Source organism: Anomaloglossus baeobatrachus, chromosome 1 (assembly GCF_048569485.1).
Source record: "Anomaloglossus baeobatrachus isolate aAnoBae1 chromosome 1, aAnoBae1.hap1, whole genome shotgun sequence".
Taxonomy (NCBI): domain Eukaryota; kingdom Metazoa; phylum Chordata; class Amphibia; order Anura; family Aromobatidae; genus Anomaloglossus; species Anomaloglossus baeobatrachus.
The window spans coordinates 865319921-865343303 of NC_134353.1; the positions used below are offsets into that span (position 1 = coordinate 865319921).

Consider the following 23383-nt stretch of genomic DNA (forward strand, 5'->3'; position numbering starts at 1 on the left):
AATAAAAATTCTCCATTCTGACACTCTGTAAGAATTGGATGCACTCAGATGTCAGAGTGCAGTCCTATTTTTTCACGGACCCATACACTTGCACTGCCGGTTTTGATCCGACCCCCTGATCAAAATCGGAAATGCCTCCGTGATTTTACGTGGACGTCTCAGTCCGTAAAAAATCTTGTACATGTGAATGGCCCCATAGACGATCACAGGTACAAGTTCAATCGGCGAAAACCACAGAGAGCACTCGTGCGCGAAAATTGTAAACGCGAAAATAGTAAGTGTGAAAATATTAAGTGTGAATGAGGCTTTAATCTGTGCAATTCATACAGAAATATGTTGCTGTTTGGAAACCATAAACTATTATTATTACATTATCGGTATTTAAGGCTATGGAGGTGGCTGACTGAGAAAGGGCTGCAGGTGCGAATATGTACATTATATTCACATCTTGAAGTATTTCAATGTGTAAGTCCTAATGAGCTGACTAGGATGTGCGGTACATAAGTCAATAATATGTAAAGCCTATCAAGAAGCAGCAGCTCTAATATGACGTCAAAACACAGTGGAGACAAAAAGTATCATCATCTTATTTTCTCATTTCTCTGGACAACGTGAGACACAAATTATGGTCCACCGACATATTAAGAAAGGTGTGGAAGAACAAACCTGTACTGTGCAAACTTGACATAACTGCTTAACAAGGATCTGTCACCAGGTCAAAAGTAGACAGTCTTTGCTCGTATTTTATTCTTGCCGCTCCAGAGTATGGAACTTTTTGGGTTTTTTTTTCTAAGAAACCACCATACAGTTCCAGAAATATGAGCCTATTTATTTGGTGCTAATTTATATAGGCTTTACCAAGGAGGTGTAGTCCATTGGGTTCAATGAGGGCATGGTTTTAGGTTGTGATGCATTATTCCTCCTGTGAGAAATGTCCCCTTGGTAAAGTCCATAAAAATTTTCAAAAAAAATAGAAAGACTTCTCTCTCTTTAATCGTATGGCAGCTTTAAATAAAATAATAAAAAAAAATTGAATACTCAGGAGAACAGTGTGAAAGACATAAGTACAAAAATCGGCCACTTTCGACCTGTTGACTGGTCCTCTTTAAAATGTAACGCCCAACACCAGTGATTTGATATCAAAGTGCCCTCTCCTCCATCCATCCTGTATTTCTAAGTACCATACGTTTAAGGGTAGGAAAGATAGTTGATAGCAAGATTACATAGGAATTGTTTTTAGTATGTAGAGATACACAGTTCTGCATAGAAGCTGTAGACAAAAATGATAGGAACATTTTTAATTAGGATTGCTTCACTTTAAATGTTACTTGCATGGGCACAATTAAAATAAAAATGGTGACAAAACATGGAAACCGTTTTTAAAGGGAATCTGTCAGCAGGTTTGTGCTACCTCATCTAAGAACAACATGATGTAAGCAAAGAGACCCTGAGTTCAACGATTTATTACTTAGATTACTGGCTGCAGCCGGTCTGGCACAGAGAAAGATTTTAGATTTTGTATGTAGCAGTGCTGGGAGAGCTGCCCCTGCCCACACCAGGCTTTCAGTACACATTTCCATAGACAAAAACTGCTAATCACAGAAGGCAGGGGAGTCTGACTAGAGCTCACTTGCAGCTGAGACCAACTAATGAGAAAGATAAGAGGCTTAAACTAACATTGCAGGCAAACAAAAGACTGAGATAAGATATGAAAGGCTGAATTTTCTGTTGTAAAGGTGGCTTTACACACTGCAACATCGCAAACGACATCGCTGTAACGCCACCGGTTTTGTGACGTTACAGCGACCTCCCCAGCGACATTGCAGTGTGTGAAACCTATCAGCGACCTGGCCCCTGCTGTGAAGTTGTGATCGCTACAAATCGTTCAGGACCATTCCTAGGTCCTTTGTTCCCGCTGTTCAGCATGCATCGCTAGAAAGTTTCAGTGTGTAAAGGGGACTTTACAGCGACTTCCCTTTTAAATAGCAGCTTTACAACGTCCCCAACAACCAGCTAGGTCGCTCTGCAGGTCCGGATCGCTGTTGCATCGTTGGCCAGGTTTGCCTGTTTGACAGCTCACCAGAGACTTTGTAGCGATCCCGGCCAGGTTGGGATCGTTGGTGGGATCGCTAGAAAGTTTCAGTGTGTAAACCCAGCTTAACTCTAGCAGCATTCTGTCTTCAGATTACATTGCAGAAACCTGCTGACAAAGTCCCTTTAAGCCACCAAAGAAGAGTGCTTTGTTCTTGAAGGGGTATTCCTTTCATAAACAGCTTTTACAAATTTTCACTCATCAACTGGATGGGTAATAGTGGAAGGTCCCGAAACCCTTGCAAAAATATTTTGGCAGTCAAGAATGCCTGTTCGGTAAAACTTTAATATTACCGGAAGAGACATTTAATACCACCCTTTACAGTGTTGAGAAGATTAGTGTGGATTTCTTTTGGCACACTCCAATGTACACTGCTATCGGTGTAGACACACATATGGTAAGAGTGTATTTTTGTGAGTAATGTGTACATTACATATCCATAGTAAATGCAAAAAATTACTCTAATACCCATGCCACCTATAAAACCAAACAAAAAAAACCCCAAAACATTCGATGTGTTTTGTGTTTAAGAGGCCATTTGTTTTCCACACAGATGGCATAAAACAAATGACTTTGAAAGGTTCTCTCTGATAATGGGAATGACCTCGGCTTCACTGCGGCGCTGGAATACTCTTCATCTGGGCTCACTACATATACACGTGTTTATCAGATACCTTTGTTTGGATGGTGGCAGAGTTCATTGCAGGGAGCGTGCTGCCACTGATTGCTTATATATTACTGGGAGACTCGGTGCCTCTACATCAAATATTTTATTACTGTATAGACAGGATGTGTTGACAGTTTCTGATTAGCTACAAGATTTGATTGTCAGAAACAAATCTCCTTTCTTGGTATCCGGACATCTCAAGGATCTTAAGTCCTTGAAACTGAAGTGGGCAACAGGACCTTTAAAATGAGGTTAGTAGGCAGACAGAAAATAAAGTGAACCCCGTGAATGTAGGGGATGAATGATGAGGACACTGGGAATACTACGCAACCAACAACACTCTACAGAGCATTTCTATGGTAGCAAATATATTAGGAAAATAACAGATTGAAGGTCATCAAGAAAAACAACAAAATCTTGGTATACAAAGATTTCCGATGGCAGTCTGTCATCCATGGTTGGTCTGTGAAGACTGTCATTTGATCTATTCCTTTAAGTCTATTTTCATACTAGATTTTTTGGCTCCTTTGTCGTCTCCATCAGGTGCTTTCATCTAAGCCCAGAAAACCGTAATTCAGAAGAAACCCAACAGAGCCATTAAAGCAAACAGTCTAAACTTGGCAACTTTGTACGCAATTTCACTATTTTCTAATGGTGTCAGTCTTTTATGCCGTACACAATAGTACAGCAGACACCACCGGAAAAAGGTAAAACAAACAGTCCAACATTGCAATCCTTAATCCGTTTGCCTCATTATCCCAAATGGCTCCTTCAGGGTTCTTTCTAAATCCAAGTTTCTTGGCTTCATAAGGAAGTTCCTGACGGAGTTTGGATAGTGTGAACCTCAGGCTACGAGTGACTCAGGCTGACCTTCTCGTTTTGGCACAAAAACGTTTTCAAGTATAGCTAAACCACTGTTCCCAATAATGAGGAAAATATTCAAACGATTCGCAGATCTAGATTTTCTCAGAAATTGGTCTTTGGTCGAGGTTGATATGGTCTTGTGTGTCATGGAAAAAGGATAATACAGATTTGCAAGGGTAAAATTATTTTTAAAGTAAGAGGAGAATTTTATATAGTTTTGATAGCTGATCAAAAAAAAAAATCCATAGAATCCCAAAAGACATTCATACTTTTCGCAAGATGGTGCGCTAGTGTATGCCAGTGATGTTCCTGGGATGATGGAAAAATGTAACAATAATAACAATGTGAGCGTGTGGAGTCTCATTTTGACTCTTCTTAGAAAAGTCTGCAAAGTTGTGCCACTGCACTACAAGAATGCTTCAGTGCCTGTAGGGAATTCTGTAGGGAAGTTACGAGAATTTAGACTTTATTCTCAAGAAATTTAACTATGATCTGAAAGTTCTCACTTTGCTTCTTGGGCTGCAAAGTGGATACATAAAGTACCCATGTTTTTTGTGTGAATTTGACAGCCAGGATAGGACCCATCACTGGAGCCAAAAAAGTTATCCAATGAGAATCTCTTAGTAACCTGGACTCAAGAACATGGTTTTGGAAAGTTTAATTGATCTCACTAAAGTTCTCCTGCCACTACGCCACATTATGCCTGGACTGACGAAGCAGTTTGTGAAAGCTCTACCGAGAGTAGGGGAGACTTTAAAGTACCTGTATACCAAGTTTCAGAGACTGTCCGAAGCAAAACTGAAGGAAGACATGTTTGTGGGTCAAGATATTCGGAAACTCATGAAGGATGACATGTTTGAAACAAAAATAGAAGCAGAGTAGAAAAAGGCTTGGGATTCTTATAAAGAAGTCATGAAACATTTCAAGGCATTGGGTTGCCTGATGAATTTGAAGTTACATTTTTTATATTCCCATTTGGACTCCTTTCCTGAAAACCATGGGGCTGTTAGAGAAGAACAAGGAGAAAAATTTCATCAGGATATCAAGGAGATTGAGCATTAACTTGATAGAGTCATGACTGCTGGATGCTTCACAGAGAAGATCCGCAGGTCTTCTATAAGAGAAAAGGGATCAAGAGAAGCTTTGACCAGAAAAGAAGTGCAACAATTAATTCCCAATAAGTTGCAGAATGAATAGATTATATACATTTTGTTTTTACTACAATAAAGATTTTCTTGTTCATTTCGCCTGTACGTAATTCCACGCGTGTTTTGTGCAAAATTCATACCTGATTTCTAAAAATTCTAGTGGCATAAGGCTATGTGCGCATGTTGCGTATTTGCATGCAGTTACGCTGCAGGAGACGTGCGCACGTGGCGTATTAGAGCGCAGCGCTTCGGCTGGCACTTCTTTCGTGCGCTCTGCCTGCATACCCCGCCCTGTCTATGGGAGGGCCTGCAGTCAAAGCGCATGAAATCGGCTTTTTTTTTTCATTACGGACTCTTTCTGCAGCGATTTGAAGCGCACGTGTGCTGTTCAAATCGCTGCAGAAATTTCTGCAGGGACAGAACGCTACGTGCGCACATAGCCTAAGCAGTCGTTGGATTTGACAAAATTTTCATAAACCCAAATTTTGCATACCTGTGAATTGAAGGCAATGTGTGGTCAAAACAATGTTGCGTTGTAGCAGCCCGCTACATCAAGTAATTTTATATGGTTACACCCATAGCAGACACGCAAGATGTTCATTTAGAAAACCAGCTTTAAATACCATTTTTGGTTTACTGGCAATTAATATAGGGTTTGTTTGTTTTTTATTCCATGAGCTATTATAAAGAGGGGCATTTACAAACAGTGTCTTTCTATAAGAGAACATTATGTCTGAGTATTATAGACACAACCTATTCATTTCGTCAGGCACCACGTATTCCTTAATTTCTCCTGTGGTGGTTCTGGTGTTGGGGAATTAAACATCCGAGCTCATAACGTATTGTCGAGTATTGGTGTGTAAAAAAAAAAAAAAAAAAAGTATTGGAGAAAGATTTTAAATAAGTTTTGATCAAAAAACAAAAATTATTTGAAGCGACATATTTATTTGGGTGACAGTTTTTGGAAAAAGTGTTTTTCAACAATGGTAGTGAAACCTAGCGGAATTCTCCTTGCAGACAGGAAATCAGCCTGAAAAACTGGGAAGAAAAGCCCATTAGACTCATCGTGAAGCGACAGCCTTTACTAGTCATAGTCACAGTCATTACATACATGCAAATCGGAAAGCTCATTTAAAATAATGAGTGATATCTGTGTCAATGAGGAGGATTTATATGATCATATTGTAAACTTTTAATTACAGGTAATTAAACAATGAGACTAATAGATGACTACGGACAATTGGTTTTGTGCCAAGAAAGATGCATCAACGCATAGAGGGACTGACAATAAGAGGAAGGACGTGACATACTCCAATGTCACCACTTGTGGTCTTGTATAACCAATGTATGCTCTATAAATTAGAGGCAATATACTTGTATGGGTGTTTCTATACATAATCACTTGTCTAATCTCTTCCCAGAATCTTGGGCAATATCATATTTCACTTTTTTGCTGATGTAACAGCCGCCTGTTGTTCAGGAAGACTTTCTCCTCATTGTATGATACTTCATTCTTTTAGTGAAATGAAGGGTCCAGGTCTGCGAGAAACTGTTTTTGACATTGAAATCTGACATGTGCACCTTCTAGAAAACCAAATCTGGAGATCACGTCTCTTCAAGGGTCAGTCTATTACTCAGGTTTGTTGCAGCAAGAGTTAGGTCAATATTGGCTACATGATTCAACTGAGTGGGCAGTACCGTGACCTTGTGTAGCCTCATAGTACACTACTGAGCCGTTCTTATTGCTATACCATTTCATTTCATAATTAAGAGACATAATAGGGGTGCTCTATTATAGCATTAAGGAGTCATAGGGACCCTCCTCTATTAGCCAGAAAGGAGTTGGCTGAGCGATGCATTAGAAGAATGGCCAATTCTCTATGCATGCCTGACTGATTCTCACATCAAGCCCCGCTGAGGATGTCAAATTAGCGACGAAATGCGCGTCGGTAAGAAGGCATACAGACCTAACAGACCCTATATAAGGCAATTCCTACCCTACTATATTGCTTTCCTGAATAGCCCTGGTGATAGCGCTGACACTGGTGTTACTCATCACAGCAATATTAAACAACTACCAAGTTGTTATTTCACTAACACTAGTCATCTAGGCATTTGCTCGTTCTTTTGATTATATATTGCATAATTATTTGAGCACATATACTTTTTCTTGCCCAGCATTTCATTGGTATTATTTTTTTTTTTGTTAGTTTGTTGTTGATGTTTGTATTTATTCTTCTATATATAGCTTATTACTTCGATACTAATTAACTTCAGTGGTCCCATATTTATCAACTCTTTCTGGTTTTGCCTTTTGGAGAAACCCTGTCTTTGCAAGCACTCTGATCCTAGTCCCTATAATTGGGAATTATTTTAATTTTTACAAATAAATGTGTTTTTAAATTTCTAAATGTGTGATGGTTCTTTGACTCTCTTGGATGACTTATCAACTGTTGCTCTTCCTTGAGGTTTTTTTAAAATATTTATTCAATTCTCTCTAAATGTCTGGGTACATATGCAACAGTAGGAAAATTCTTCTGACAAATGGTCAATACTTTATCCAAATTACTTTAAGACCATTAAAAAAAAAATTAGAGCCATAGGCCTCAAATACACATCAGTATTTTAATCCCAAAGCCAGGAGTGGAAAAAAATATTATAATTGAAAGATTGACGCCTTCTCTGTGTTTTGGAGACGCTCCTTTTGGCATAAAAATACTGATGAAATACTGATCAAAAATAACTGACATGTGAATGAGGTCTCATGACGTCAGGAACTGGAGTAAGATTTGTGACGAGGCACATAGAAGTGCATATCACTCGTCAAACACCTCGGATTCATGAAGAGCATGTGCCTCACAATGAAGTCACACAATGAATTTGGGCCATTGTGTAGATCAGCGTCAAAAGCAGTTCCAGGGGACCAATCAGGACTCAAGTGTGGAGACATGGGAAAACTAAGAAAAGCTGTCCAAGGTAAGAGTAAGGCGCAAACATGGAAACCACCCCAGCTCTAGGCCAAGATCTGTAGGCCCTGTGCGCACGCTTCATTTTTTGCTGCGGTTTTTGCCAAAATCTGCGTGTTTCTTCTACTCCCAGCAAAGTTTTTGAGAATTCAGAAAGTTTGTGCGCACGGTGCTTCTATTTTTTTCCTTGCAGTTGTGGGTGCATGTGAATTCTTACACATAGCACAAAAACGCAACAAAAAAAGCATGCATTTTTTGGTGCGTCTTTCAGCCACAAGGTGCGGTTTTCAGGTGCAGAAATTTTCAGCAGCTTGCGCACATACCTAACACCCTGTGCACACGCTGCGTTTTTTTTACGTGTTTTTTATGCAGTTTTTTAAAATCTGCATCAAAATATGCATGCATCTACAAGCCAGGACAGTCTATAGGATTTTGGATTTGTTGTGCACATGGTGCGGTTTTGGTGCAGATTTTGATGCAGAAAAATCTGCAGTACGTCAATTTATTGGTCAGGTTTAGCAGCATTTTTTCACCCATTGACTTCAATTACATAAAAAACCAGAGCAAAACCACATCTGGCTTTTGACGCTTTTTTTTTGCTACAATGTACAGAAAATTTCTGTAGCGTGTGCACATAGGCTTAGAAGGTTTTCCTGGAAATACTTATGTCCGTAATATATAGTTCCTGTGTGCTTCTTGTAATTGGTATATATGGGTAAGATACATTTATCATATTGTGTGAATAAGATGTCAATTATCTTTCAATTGTAAAGACAAACTTAACACAACCCCACAATCATGAAGCTACCGCTTATCTGCATCTTCCTTGTAAAATATGCACTATGCATTGGAAGCTATATTTCATGAGAAAGTCCTTACCACACTGACATCTTTATAGTAGTGAAGTAAAAAATTATTTTAGACTGCATAAGAGACACCGGAGAGAATCCAAGCAACCAGCGGCAACATCGATAAACTATGACCTGTCTTCTCAGATATAGGTCAAACACTCCCAAGAATAATTTAAGAGATCTATGCTGAAGAGTAAATGTAAAGTGGAATTCCCTCGATGGACGGAGGACGGGAGTAAGGATAGTATATAGTGTGGAGTGACAAATGCTGTCAACATCTATTTAGATGATTGGTGAAGTCACAACAGAAACTGGCCTGACACTAATGGAGAGAGAGTAACCCGATTTCACAAGGACAAGTCATGCATCATGTTGATGAGACTCGCATCCTAGGCCACCGGCTATCAGGGGAAGTAAGAGGAGACTAAGTCATTTCTTTCAGGTCTCAAACTTTATTGTGCTACTGTGACCAAAAATTGTCTACTTGGCAAAACTTGGTTTGTTTTCGTCAACGAAATCAAGAACCAAACTCATTGTGTGTTAGACATTTGTGATATCAGCAACTTATAGCCCAAAAGATAGACATTCTCCTCGTTATAAGCTATGATATTGGATCATGCTATTAAAAAAATGGTTGTAAACCTAAGGGAAATTACAAAAGACTTGAATTACGTCAGCCGTCACGTCCGTATGTACAGTGTGATGATGTTATGGGATACGGTAGATAGAGGGAATGAACTACCCATCATAAGGCACTTAGAAAAGCTTAATTAGGATCTATTCAGAATATCTTGTATCCATAAAGACCCTTCTTCAGGCGTATAAGTAGTAGTCAATGCTCACAAAATTAGACAGGTCCAAGGAATGGGGTGGGCTTCCCTCAAAGCAAAAATGCAAACCAGGACCAAAGTATTACATCTAAAAAAAAAAAAAAATTGTATTTCTATAGTGCCAACATATTACGCAGCACTTTTCAATTAAAGGGAACCTGTCAGGTGCAATATGCACCCAGAACCACGAGCAGTTCTGGGTGCATATTGCTAATCACTGCCTAGCAGTCCCAGGCCAATAGTAGCATAGATAAAGGCATTTTTAGAAAAAAGTATTTCTAAAGATCCCATTTAATATGCTAATGAGGCCAGGGTCTAGTCGCAAGGGCGTGATTTCCCCTGGCTAGTCAGCCCCTTAGCATGTTAGTACGCCCCTGTGGGTGTGCTATCATGCTAATGAATGCGCAGAGTCAGAGGATGATATCACTCACCTCTCTGCTGCCATCGCATCCGAGTGCTGGACTTTGGCTCAGTACGCATGATCCCGGACTTTCGGTCATGTGCACAACATAGGTGTGTACACCCGGCTTCATAGTACGCATGACCGAAAGTCCGGAATATTGAGCACTGAGCTGAGATCCAGAACTCTGATGCGATGGCAGCAGAGGTGTGAGTGAGATCATCCTCTGATGCTGCACATTCATTAGCATGTCAGAACGCCCACAGGAGTGTACTAACATGCTAATGGAGCCGACTAGCCAGGAGAAGTAATGCCCTTGTGACCAGTCCTTGACCTCATTAGCATATCATAAAGGATCTTTAGAAATATTTTTTCTAAAGATCCCTTTATCTATGCTACTATAGGCTGGGACTGCTACACAGGGATTAGCAATATACACCCAGAACTTCTCGTGGTTCTGGGTGCATATTGCACCTGACAGGTTCACTTTAAGAGGGGACATGTACAGACAATAAAACCAAAACAAAGTAAAACCTAGTTCAACAGTTACAGGAGGAGTTAGGCCCCTGATCACAAGCTTACAATCTATAAGGAAATAGGGGGAACACGATAGGTAGAATGTACAGGTTATGTATGGTCCAGCCATCAATATAATAAGGGTTTTCATATAAAGCTGCATGAGCCGTCATCAGCCAGGATCTGTCTAAGTGCAGTTATTGTGGAGAAAGATGAATAGGAGGGAGCAGATTATGATTCACATTTAGAAGGAGGGAACAGGGGAGAGTTCGGTAAGTGAGTTGTGGTGATAGGACTGTCTAATGTGATATGTTTTGAAAGAACGCTTAAAAAATGGGGGCTAAACATTAGTCAGATAGTTTGGAGTAGTGCATTTCAGAACACTGGTGCAGCATGAGAGAAGTCTTGGAGACGGAGGTGCGAGGTTCAGATTATAGAAGATGGAAGTCTTAGATCAGTTGCAGAACAGTAGGCACAGGTAGGGCAATAAAGAGAAATGAGGGATGAGATCTAGGGTGGTGCAGAGCTTTGATGAGCTTTGTGTGTGAAAGAGAGGTTTGTATTGCATCTTGTAGCGGATGGATAACTAGTGTAGTGACTGGCACAAGGTGGAGCAAACGGTGAAGCAGCTGGACAGAAACACGACCCATCTAACATGTGACGCATGCTTGTCAATGGCTCCACAGGAACTAGCACCTATATAATTCATACCATCTTCTAAGTGTGTGCCACCTTTCTTCGATGATTATGGGAAACAAAGCCACATATCTATTGTTGAGCAGAAGAGCGATTACATGAACTATGATGTCTAGTGGGCCTACAGATGTGTCTTTCCTTACATTTCTTCTTGGCTTCAAAAATCCAGAGAGGAGCAAAAGAACAGAACCAAACAGAAAAATAATACTTTGTCAAGAGTTGGTTAAATTATATATGGCCACTAAGCGGTTGTGGTGTGAATTCCACTTTGCTGAGTGTTTTACTTACTTGTTGCAATGATGTTTTCAATATATACTTTGAAAAACTGGAGTTCTTAATAAAATTTGCAGAAAGTTAAATCATAACTAAATTTATTTTTTGGGGGAGAGAATTTTGTTCACATGGAAAGTTTAGGAACTTTGCGAATCAATTCAATGGGGTGAAAAATTAGCGACTCAAGTCTTGAAACCTTCACTGCCATCACCTGTACTCCAAATGAGTATGCTCTGCTATCAATGCAGCTGAAGGAAGGGAAATAGACTAGAGATAAATAAGGGTTTGGAAGCCACTACAAGCTTTTTTTTTTTTCAGGAATGAAGGCAAATTCCCAATAATTTAGTCTACAATGGAAAGCTATGAAACTTTCTAAATTTCTTTAGAAAAACAAAATAAAAAAATGTATTCTTTAAGGGTAGACACATTCATGAAAAACCTATGCAATGTCCAAAGTACACAAAACTCACGTCAGTATATGACATAAAAGTCATGGAATCCATCAGGTTGCATGAGGCCGTTTGTCCTAGATAAACAGAAAACCTACCCCTAACCTGCAGACGGAAGTCTTGTGCTGCACTAGTCATCATGTATGGATGAGGCACACCCAAGCACATTTCAGCATGTCATTTCATAATAATAATTGATCAGACAGAACCTACACCTTGATATTACTGACCTTGGCACAAATGTTTTCTTATCTAAATCCTTTCTCTACAGGAAAAAGCCTGCACTGACTTGTCTGTTCAAGAGAAGCTCCCGCATCTCCCAAGTGACGGATATTACCCAATCTGCCAATGCAACGCCAATCCACTTGTTTTTGGTTCTTTCTAAATTTCCCTATTTTGGTGCCATGTTATCCTTGCAATACTTCATTAATATCATCAATACTAACATTAAAACGTTCTCAGTCTTTAAAAAAAATACAAAAAATTGTAAGTAGATACCAGCAGTGGCCAAATGCTTAACTTAGCATAGCTCCATTGTTGACTTATAGTTATATTTTCCATTAAGGTCCCCAAAATGTTAATGGCAACTACGGTAATTCGCAAATAAAAGTTACATAGTGTATACAGACATACATACACACATATTGCTTCTCATTAGGTCCTTTATATGAAGTAGTGGAGACAAGGGAACATTGCTAAGCAGTTCCACATTTCTATACACTGTATGAACAGCATTTCTTCACAGCTTTAAATAGTATGCTATAGTTTCTGTTATAATAGCACACAACCAGAATAAATTCTTAAGGCATGTCATTAATCGCCCATTCATAGTTATTGAGAGAGCGTGAAGGATATACAAGTGTATCTGTTCCTTGTACTGGTGTTTTGCAGTAAAGCCCCATTCAGACATTGGTGTTTTTTACATATGCAAAAGATAACTGTCTCATCGGTGTTTGGTCAGGGTGTTATCAGTACTTCACATATGGCTCAATTACAAAGTTTCTCCTATCCTTTGCAATGTTTAACACAGCCAGCACATGTATGCCATCCGTGTGCTTTCTGTGTTTTTCATGGACCCATAGACTTGGACTGGCCCTTTTAAGCCATGATGTTGGAAAAAAAAAATGAATATGCCTCTGTGATTTTTGCACAGACAATGTCTGTAAAAAAAAAAAATGGACTCATAATGGGTATGTGACTATCCGTAAAAAACACAGACCTCTGAATTAGGATAAGGCATCTGTGTGCCATCTGTGTACTAGGCACAGTCAACATTAGAAAGGATAGGATGATACATTCAACGCCTGTGATTGCAAGCAGGCAGACACGCTGTCACACAGGGTGGGGGCGCTGACTGCAACCAGAGATGCAGAGCCTGACAGTGGGCGGGGTAAGCAGTGAATATGTATGAAGGATAATGAGCGGCCCCAGTAGTATGAACAGCACCGGAACTAGTGTTATAGCCGCGCCTCGAGACTGGTAAGTACAACGCGTGGGTACTTTTGAACCCATGCAGATCCAGACATTTACAGTTCGGGTTCACCCATCACTAGTCAACAATGAACATTTTCTAAACCACAAAAGAAAAGGAGCTTAGAAAAACCACACCCAAAAGCAGGCATTATGGGGCCTTTCCTGGGGGGTGGTATTTAAATCTCTTATATTTTACCTTAAAAATGTTGGCAAGTGTGCAAGTCTAATGTGTGAAGAGAGTGGTATTGAGCATGTGCGCCCAGCAATCCATTCACATTAGGTACTTTTGACGCACTATTCTCGTAATTAGTGGGAGACTCAATAACTAGATCACCACCGGTTATTCCTCCTTTACCAGCTATCCTGTGGATTTATCCTGACAAAATCCCTTTACTTGTGTCCTATTTTTTCTAATTATATATTAAATAAGAAGAATATATTGATTTGTTGCAATCTAGAGTCTAAAATTTTTCTTATTCAGATTCTCTTTTGTATTAGTGAGTAATGAAAAAGTAGTGAAGTGTATGGATAGGCATGAAAAAAAAATGGATAAAACACTCAGAAAATCATAAGAGTCTCTCCATGACCACCCAAAGAGTTGGAAGCTATACAACCTCTGCAAGTTATCTTGGTAGCTACTTGGAATACTTGAGTTATGAGAACCATATATACATGTACGAGCTCGAGAATATGTACGGAGAGAATACTTGGCTGGAACAAAGAAGCGTATCGTTCTCATTTCCCCTCCATTAACTAGCTATGATCAATGAGATGATAAGCATGCAGCCCTGAAGGATAAGTAAGCGCCAGCTTTTGTGCGAGGAACATGAAGTCCTGCCTTTGTGGCAAAGGGATGAAGTTGTGAATAGAAAAGCTGAAGTGAGCGAGTGCTTGGAAATAGCAGCCAGTACATTCTGAATTACAAGGCGTGGTGATTAAAATGCAGATCTTGTTGCTTTTCCTGTTCCCCAGCAAGTCAGCGACTGGGCCCATCACTCATGTAGCAGACAGGAAAGGAGCGTCCGAGCCGCAAGAGGGAAAATAAACAATCTACACAACTAATGAAGCCACAAACTCCTCATGAGGCGTATAATAAACGTGCAAAGACGCCATGTAAGTGATACCAGGTCAACAATGTCAATGTCAAGGTGAACCTACAGAACGCAACCAACAAAGGTGGAGAGGACTCTGGTGTGGAGGTCACCATGGTAACAGAGTGCCGAGTCAATGACAACCACTTACATGGATTCATTTACATTGTCACCGGAGTAAACATGGAGGACAGTGTGCAACACTACCGGTATATCATCCATTCAATAAATGATGCATATATCCGAGGGGTCATGCAGGCTGCATTTTCTTAAGTAGCCCGGTTTATTTAATATGATGTGTTCGTGGATATAAGGTCTTGGGCCCACTCAAGGTCAGTGTGTGCCTGAAAGGAAACACGACCCCACTAATGTTGACGTACTGGTCGTATGTCGGGAGCTCGGAAAGAGCCCAATAACAGCAATGTGAGCCGAGCAGAATAGGTGAATGCAAGCATATAAACAATATAAAAGTATCTGTTACACACAAAAACAACTACAGCGTGAACTTACACCCCTACCTGCCCTTGGATTGTGTCATGTTATATAAATTGTCAAGATAATACATTCAATACAATGTTATGAAAACTCGTAAGCAATGTTTTTTTCTGATTTGTTTTTTTTTTGTTTTGCTTGAAGGGGAGCCTATAGCCCATTGTTCATCCATATAATCGTGGACGAGAGGCATCTGCCGCACTCATCATATAAGGTGTGTGATTATATATATATATATATATATATATATATATATATATATATATATATATATATATATATATATATATATATATATATATATATATATATATATATATATACACACATACATAAACACACATACACTACAGTTCAAAAGTTTGGGGTCACCCAGACAATTTTGTCTTTTCCATGAAAAATCACACTTATTTATCAAATGAGTTGCATAATGAATAGAAAATCTAGTCCAGACATTGACGAGGTTAGAAATAATGATTTTTCTTTAAATAACAACTTTCTCCTTCAAACTTTGCTTTCATCACAAAATGCTCCTTTGCAGAAATTCCAGCTTTGCAGGCCTTTGGCATTCTAGCTGTTAATTTGCGGAGGTAATCTGGAGATATTTCACCCCATGCTTCCATAATCCCCTCCCACAAGTTGGATTGGCTTGATGGCCACTTTTTGCGCACCGTACGGTCAAGCTGCTCCCACAACAGCTCAATAGGGATGAGATCTGGTGATTCGGCTGGCCACTCCATTACACATAGAATACCAGCTGCCTGCTTCTTCCCTAAATAGTTCATGCATAATTTGGAAATGTGCTCCGGGTCATTGTCTTGTTGTAGGATGAAATTGGCTTTAATCAAGCGCTGTCCACAGGGTCTGGCATTGCAAGTTGGAGTGATAGCCTTCTTTATTCAAAATCCCTTTCACCTTGTACAAATCTCCCACTTTACCAGCACCAAAGCAACCCCAAACCATCACATTACCTCCACCATGCTTGACAGATGGCATCAGGCACTCTTCTAGCAGCTTTTCAGTTGTTCTGCATCTCACAAATGTTCTTCTGTGTGATCCAAACACCTCAAACTTCGATTCGTCTGTCCATAACACTTTTCTCCAATCTTCCTCTGTCCTTTGTCTGTGTTCTTTTGCCCATATTAATCTGCTCCTTTTATTAGCCAGTCTCAGATATGGCTTTTTCTTTGCTACTCTGCCCTGAAGGCCAGCATCCCGGAGTCACCTCATCACTGTGGCGTTTTGCGGATACTATTTAATGAAGCTGCCAGTTGAGGACCTGTGAGGCGTTTATTTCTCAAACTAGAGACTCTAATGTACTTGTCTTGTTGCTCAGTTGTGCAGCGGGGCCTGCCACTTCCCTTTCTACTCTGGTTAGAGCCGGTTTGTGATTTCCTCTGAAGGGAGTAGTACACACTGTTGTAGGAAAGCTTCAGTTTCTTGGCAATTTCTCGCATGGAATATCATTCATTTCTAATAACAAGAATAGACTGTCGACTGTCGTTTCACATGAAAGTTCTCTTTTTCTGGCCATTTTGAGAGTGTAATGCAACCAACAAATGTAATGCTCCAGATTCTCAACTAGCTCAAAGGAAGGTCAGTTTTATAGCTTCTCTAATCAGCAAAACTGTTTTCAGCTGTGCTAACATACTTGCACAAGGGTTTTCAAGGGATTTCTAAACATCCATTAGCCTTCTAACACAGCTAGCAAACACAATGTACAATTAAAACACTGGAGTGGTGGTTGTTGGAAATGGGCCTCTATACACCTATGTAGATATTGCATTAAAAACCAGATGTTTACAGTGAAAATAGTCATTTACCACATTAACAATGTATAAAGTGTATTTCTGTTTAATTTAATGTTGGCGTCATAGAAAATAAACACCACTAAATTGACTACTCCCATAAAAATAGATTTTATTCAATAAATATTAAAAACGGAAGTTATATTGTTTTCTCATCAAGTAATTAAGACCACATATAGACAAACATAGATAGTGCAGGTGTCAACCAGAGTTATACCCTCGCCTGAGGACAGCCCAGGACAAATGATTCGTTGGGGAGGACAGAGTTCAGATAATTCTTAGTCAATGTCAGGGTAATACTGATATATATGGATACTATGCCTACCCTCCTACAAAGTGAATAGTTTGCATAATAGTTATGCTAATTTTAACAGGGGAAGGGATTAACTATGAATATATTATCTGATCCTCAGCTGCTGTCACTCAACAATCAGCTTGTTTTATAAACTTTACTTTTTTGGATTTCAAAACCTAAACATCCGAGCTGTCCACTGCAGGTATGTATAGAATCAGCCTGATAGTGCCAGTATAGCACTGGCTTTAGGTTATATAAGAAAATCTTGATGATTTGTTCCCTTTAACTTCAACTGCACAGGAATAAAAGTTGGCTATAATTGTTATAATTATACAATGGATTTAATTTTATAAATGCAGAAGCAGAATGAATAAAACAACTTACAGATACGGTGGAGCTCGGTGTATTCGTTCCATAGCCAGATGAGGGCAGGGAGGCCAATGACCAACGGCGTCCATCTGTCCTGTTGTTCAAAAGAAACAATGCAATAATTAGGGTTAGTTATACACAGGAGCGCATATATTCTATGTACTGGTGTATATAGCTGCCAACATGCCATCAATCAGCTCAATCTTTACAAGTAATCCTGATGAAATAGAAGGATTTTATTGAAATTGCAACTAGAAGCAACCATTGGAAGCAATTATTTTAATATGCCCTAAATTGCGACAAGCTAATTTCTTATAATTGGATGCCGCAGTGGCCGCATCATCGTGTGTTATTATTGATCCTGGATATTACAGGGAAGGTCACACACATACATCTCACTCCCATGGCCATAATTGTTATTGGCGTTTATTGTAGCTTTCACCGTACAATGCAAAGGGCGAATATGCAGCAAATACACACAAAAAAAAGGCACATTACAGATTTTGCTTGAAGTGGCACAGCAAAAGAGCTGTCAGTCAGGCAGAAGGCAGTGCGGGCAGTGGATTAGAGCCGAAGAGAGCGAGGCTGGGGAAGTGCTCCCAGGCCCCAAAAGCACTTCAGCCTCATCTCCATAGCAATTCAAATGCAGAGTTCTCGGTAATGGAGGAACGGACTGGCTAAAGGTGGTGCTGGACTTATCTTGTGTATGTACATGCATGTGAATAAGTTGTTTCGGGAGTGTAATTCTGCTGCCAAAATCAAGTTAAATTAAAAAAAAAAAATAAAATAAAATATAATAATAATAATAATAATAATAATATTATTATTATTATTATTATTATTATTATTATTATTATTATTAATAATAATAATAATAATAATAATAATACATAATGAAAGTCTATTTAGTCCTTCTGGTACATTGTTAGCAAAAATAAAGCAGTGGTCCCCCAAATGATGGGATTGTCTAGTTTGATGAAATTGGTAAAATTGTAAAAACAAGCAACCTTACAATTTACCTCTTAATAACAATCCTAATTTTTAATGTTATTGTTCACAGATCATTGTCCAGGTTACCCGCCACCGCAGTGGTGGCTGGTTTCCTAGGTAAGAAATGTGCACTTGCAAGCCGTTTGTTATAAGCCTATGTGCCCACGTGGCTTTTTTTTTTTTGCTCTTATTTATGCATTTTACCTTGCAAGGAAAAAGCATCCCAGCAAAGTCTATGAGAATCATGACTTGCTGTGCACACGGTGCTTCTTTTTTCCTTGCAGATTTTGCTGCTGAAAAAGAAGCAGCATGTCAAATTGTTTCTCAATTCATTTTCTGCGTTTCTGTAATCCTCTGCAATGCTTTAGCACAGTGGATTATAGTGCAGCACTTTGCCTCACACATCATGCATACAGCATGGTGTGGGAGGCTATCGGTAGCTCAGTAACCCGGGGTCATTTGGTTACTATGGCAGCGATCGAGTCCCTGTGATCACATTCCAGAGACCCGATCGCCAGAGAAAGTTAAGTGATCCCTCTCCCTGCCTTCCGAATGCTGCGATTGTATTGATCGCAACATTTAGGGTGTTAAACTGCCGGGAGCGGCGCGGGCACCGCTCCTGGCAGCGAGAGCCGGGTCCAGGTTGTAACATTAGCTGGAGACCCGGCGGCAATTGAAGGGGCACAACGCAAGAACCCCCGTGGTCGCCATGACTTAAAGGACAAAAATAAACAAGTAAAAACACATATAAAAAAAACATACAAACGCAATAAAACTGCACGTTTTTTATGCTGTGTTTTTCTTGCCAAAACATGCTTTTTATGTACAGAAAAGCACACAAAAAAGCAATGTGGGCACATAGCCTAAGGGGTACTTCTCACATAGCGAAATCGCTGCCGAGTCATAGGTTTTGTGATGTACCAGTGACCTCATCAGCGATCTCGCTGTGTGACACTAAGCAGCGACCTGGGTCCTGCTGTGAAATCGCTGATCGTTACACACTGTTCTGGTTCATTTTTTGCTCGTTGGTCTCCCGCCATCAAACACGCCGATGTGTGCTGCACAGCGAGAGACCAACACATCGGCGTGTTTGATGGCGGGAGACCAACGAGCACCGACTCTCTGTAAGCAGCATACGCTTGTAACCAGGGTAAATATCAAATAACTAAGCAAAGCGCATTGCTTGGTTACCTGATATTTACCCTGGTTACCAGCGTACACCGCTTAGCGCTGGCTCATTGCACACGTAGCAAGGGTAAATATCGGGTAACTAAGCAAAGCGCTTTGCTTAGTAACCCAATGTGTACCCTTGCTACGTGTGCAGGTAGCTAGCGCTAAGCGGTGTACGCTGGTAACCAAGGTAAATATCGGGTAACCAAGCAAAGTGCTTTGCTTTGTTACCCGATATTTACCCTGGTTACCAAGCGCAGCATCGTTACAGGAGTCGCTGGTGGCTGGTGGGATCTGCCTGACAGCTCACCAGTGACCATGTAGCGATGCACCAGCGATCCTGACCAGGTCGTATCATGGTCGGAATCGTACCCTGAAGCTTACAGGTGCTCTGAATTTGGTGGGATGGCTGGATCAGGCCGGCTTCAGTGTTCCTGCATTCCGCTGATGCTTCACAGGCACTGTTTCTGTCTGTGTCTCATCCATGTCACTGATCTAAACTGTCAATCATCGGGAGCGCACACATCTCTGGGAGGCAGAGGAGCGGTGTGCTTCGGAAGACTGAAAGCGAGACATACCATGCATGTAAAAAAAAAAAAAAAAAATGGCCAACGTTTTGTGACATTGTTTACAGCTTTACAGCCAAGATTAACAGATTATCATGTTTATTATATTTACCCAGCAGTCGTAGCATTAGGATAATGTAATGTGTGTCAGTATAAAGGATGGGCCATAGAAATTGAGTGACATGTAGTGTTTATTTAAAAACAGACCCTACTGTGAGGATGTGCACAATAAACTAGGTATGCAAATTAATAATCATGAATAATGGGTTATTTCCCAGCCACACAACATTAGAAAGCAATTAGATAAGATTAGGATGCTAATTAGACTCTATTGGAAGAAAAATTGTGCCCCATGTACTTTGGGACTAAGCTTCTACCTTCGTGCAAATGAAAAATGAGCGGACGCGCTGGGGGAGAAGTTCCTCGGGCTGTCCTGTGGGCTGCTTCCTACAGAAAATGGAGGGGAGAAAAGAAAACATGTCAGTATAGACTACAGCACATACATCATAGTCATCGAACACCACCAAAATAAAACCTTCTGTACATCTTGCATTTTCTTACAATGTATTATAGTATAGTTAATGAAAATTGCTACCTGGGAGAAAAAAAACAAACTTTTTTTATTCTTGCTTTGTGTTAAACAATGGGTTTCTGACATGCAACCATTAGTGTAAAAATCAACCAACATCTTTGGATTTATATAGGAATTCCCTCTCCTGTTCTAATGATGACGACATCAATTCCGAATAGAAAAACTGGCACAATAACTTTTTTTTCTCCCTATGTGGCATCCACTATGTGCACCCCTGGTGACATGGGGTATGTAACACTGGAAAAGGGGCTCCTAGGCTGACCCCAAGACTGGGGCCCCTGCGCTGTCCCTTATTTCGAAGGTAGGCTCGATGGTAGCCAGGTACGAGCCCCCAGCATGACCCTGTCTCCTGTCAAAGCCCTGATACTATTCACCCCCACCCAGGGAGCGGGCCGGAAGCCCAGTAACAAAAACTCCACAAATAGGCAGAGACCAGGGTAAATGAAAACTCGTGCACACAAACACAAAGAGGGACAGTATGTGAACTGGGGAATAACGCAAAAGGGCTAGGGAAAAAATACACAATTGGAGAACTCACACACCACACAGAACCACAACTTGTAGATCACCAAAGAATAGGATAATCAAAGGGAAGAGGGGGGAGGAAATATCCAGCACCGATGTTTAAAAAAAGATCCTTTATTTAAGGTGTTGAGTAGAGTTGAGCGCGGTTCGTGGTTCGTGGTTCTCCAGTTCGCGGCTCGAGTGATTTTTGGGCTGTTCGAGATCGAACTAGAACTCGAGCTTTTTGCTAAAAGCTCGATAGTTCTAGATACGTTCGAGAACGGTTCTAGCAGCAAAAAGCAGGGCTTTTTACAGCTACAGTGAGCAGGAGCCATCGCTGGCAGCCTGCCACAAGCTGGTAACCAAGATAAACATCGGGTATCCAAGCAAAGCGCTTTGGTTAGTAACCCGATGTTTATCTTAGTTACGTGCAGGAAGCCCACACTTTCCCGCTCAGCTCGCTCCACCCCCTCCTGCCCGCGGCATGTACACATACATACACATACACAAACACACACACACACACACACATCCACCCCCCCCCCCCCCCGCCCGCCCGCCCGCCCGCTCGCTCGCTCGCTCGGCTTACCTGCGGTGATGAAGTCCCGCCATCCCGACCTCAGCGCTGTCACTGTCCTCCATGGCCGCCGCTTGTCACATCACCTCTCGCTTCCGACCCGAGACTGACACTGGCGGTGACGTCACGGACCTCTCGCGATACTTGATGTGAAGGCGCCGGTCATTGACCTCAGTGACAGGGGCTGTCAGTGTGCTGGAGATCAGCGCAGGTAATGTACCTCACTGACAGCAGCACTTCTCATGCCCTGCAGTGACCTGGGCTGACCCATTGATGTTAGCTCAGGTCACTGCATTGCTCTCCCAGCCAATGGGGAACATCCTGCTCTTCATTGACTGGGACAGTGTGGATCGTCATGGCAACCCCTTGGATTACACCAGACCTGGATTTGTTTTTCAATCTAATAAATTGGTTAAAGAGGGAATGTTTTGGGGAGTGTTTTTTCAAATAAAAATGTGTTTGTCGTGTATTTTTTTTTATTACTGACTGGGTTGGTGATGTCGGGTATCTGATAGACGCCTGACCTCACCAACCCCAGGGCTTGATGCCAGGTGACATTACACATCTGGTATTAACCCCAAATATTACCCCGTTTGCCACCGCACCAGGGCGCGGGATGAGCTGGGGCGAAGCACCAGGATTGGCGCATCTAATGGATGCGCCACTTCTGGGGCGGCTGCGGCCTGCTATTTTTAGGCTGGGGAGATTCCAATAACCATGGACCTCCCTAGTCTGAGAATATCAGGCCCCAGCTGTCTGCTTTACCTTGGCTGGTGATCCAATTTTGGGGGACCCCTACGTGGTTTTTTTTTTTAATTATTTATTTAATTTAAAATAACAGCGTGGGGTGCCCTCAGTTTTGGATTACCAGCCAAGGTGAGGTTGCCAGCTGTGGTCTGCAGGCTGCAGCCGTCTGCTTTACCCTAGCTGGCTACAAAACTAGGGGGAACCCTATGTCATTTTTTTTTTCATTTTTTTGGCTAAATACAAAGCTAAGCACCCCTTAGTGCCACATGAAAGGTACCAAAGGGTGTTCCACTTTTTCTCCATTTTTTTCTCCACTTTCTCTCCACTTTTTCTCCACTTTTTCTCCATTTTTTTCTCCACTTATTCTCCACTTTTTCTCCTCTTATGCTCCACTTTTTCTCCACTTTTTCTCCACTTTTTCTCCTCTTAATCTCCACTTTTTCTCCACTTTTTCTCCACTTTTTCTCCACTTTTTCTCCACTTTTTTCTCCACTTTTTTCTCCACTTTTTCTCCACTTTTTCTCCTCTTATGCTCCACTTTTTCTCCACTTTTTCTCCACTTTTTCTCCACTTTTTCTCCTCTTAATCTCCTCTTAATCTCCACTTTTTCTCCACTTTTTCTCCACTTTTTCTCCTCTTATGCTCCACTTTTTCTCCACTTTTTCTCCACTTTTTCTCCACTTTTTTCTCCACTTTTTCTCCTCTTATGCTCCACTTTTTCTCCACTTTTTCTCCACTTTTTCTCCTCTTATGCTCCACTTTTTCTCCACTTTTTCTCCACTTTTTCTCCACTTTTTTCTCCACTTATTCTCCACTTTTTCTCCACTTTTTCTCCTCTTAATCTCCACTTTTTCTCCTCTTATGCTCCACTTTTTCTCCACTTTTTCTCCACTTTTTCTCCTCTTATGCTCCACTTTTTCTCCACTTTTTCTCCTCTTAATCTCCACTTTTTCTCCT

The 23383-nt window shown here is 40.8% G+C and overlaps 1 protein-coding gene across 10 annotated transcripts in view; it reads right to left on the reverse strand.

The window, feature by feature from the left end:
- The window catches only part of MAST4 (microtubule associated serine/threonine kinase family member 4), a 775598-nt gene that overhangs the window by 133753 nt on the left and 618462 nt on the right, over window positions 1-23383 (reverse strand). For all 10 annotated transcript variants that reach the window (XM_075325968.1, XM_075325950.1, XM_075325959.1 and 7 more), the window contains 2 exons: window positions 20384-20453; window positions 17296-17374 (listed from right to left, as the gene is read on the reverse strand). In XM_075325968.1, coding sequence (XP_075182083.1) covers window positions 17296-17374; window positions 20384-20453 — 149 coding nt within the window. The remainder of the gene's footprint in view (window positions 1-17295; window positions 17375-20383; window positions 20454-23383) is intronic.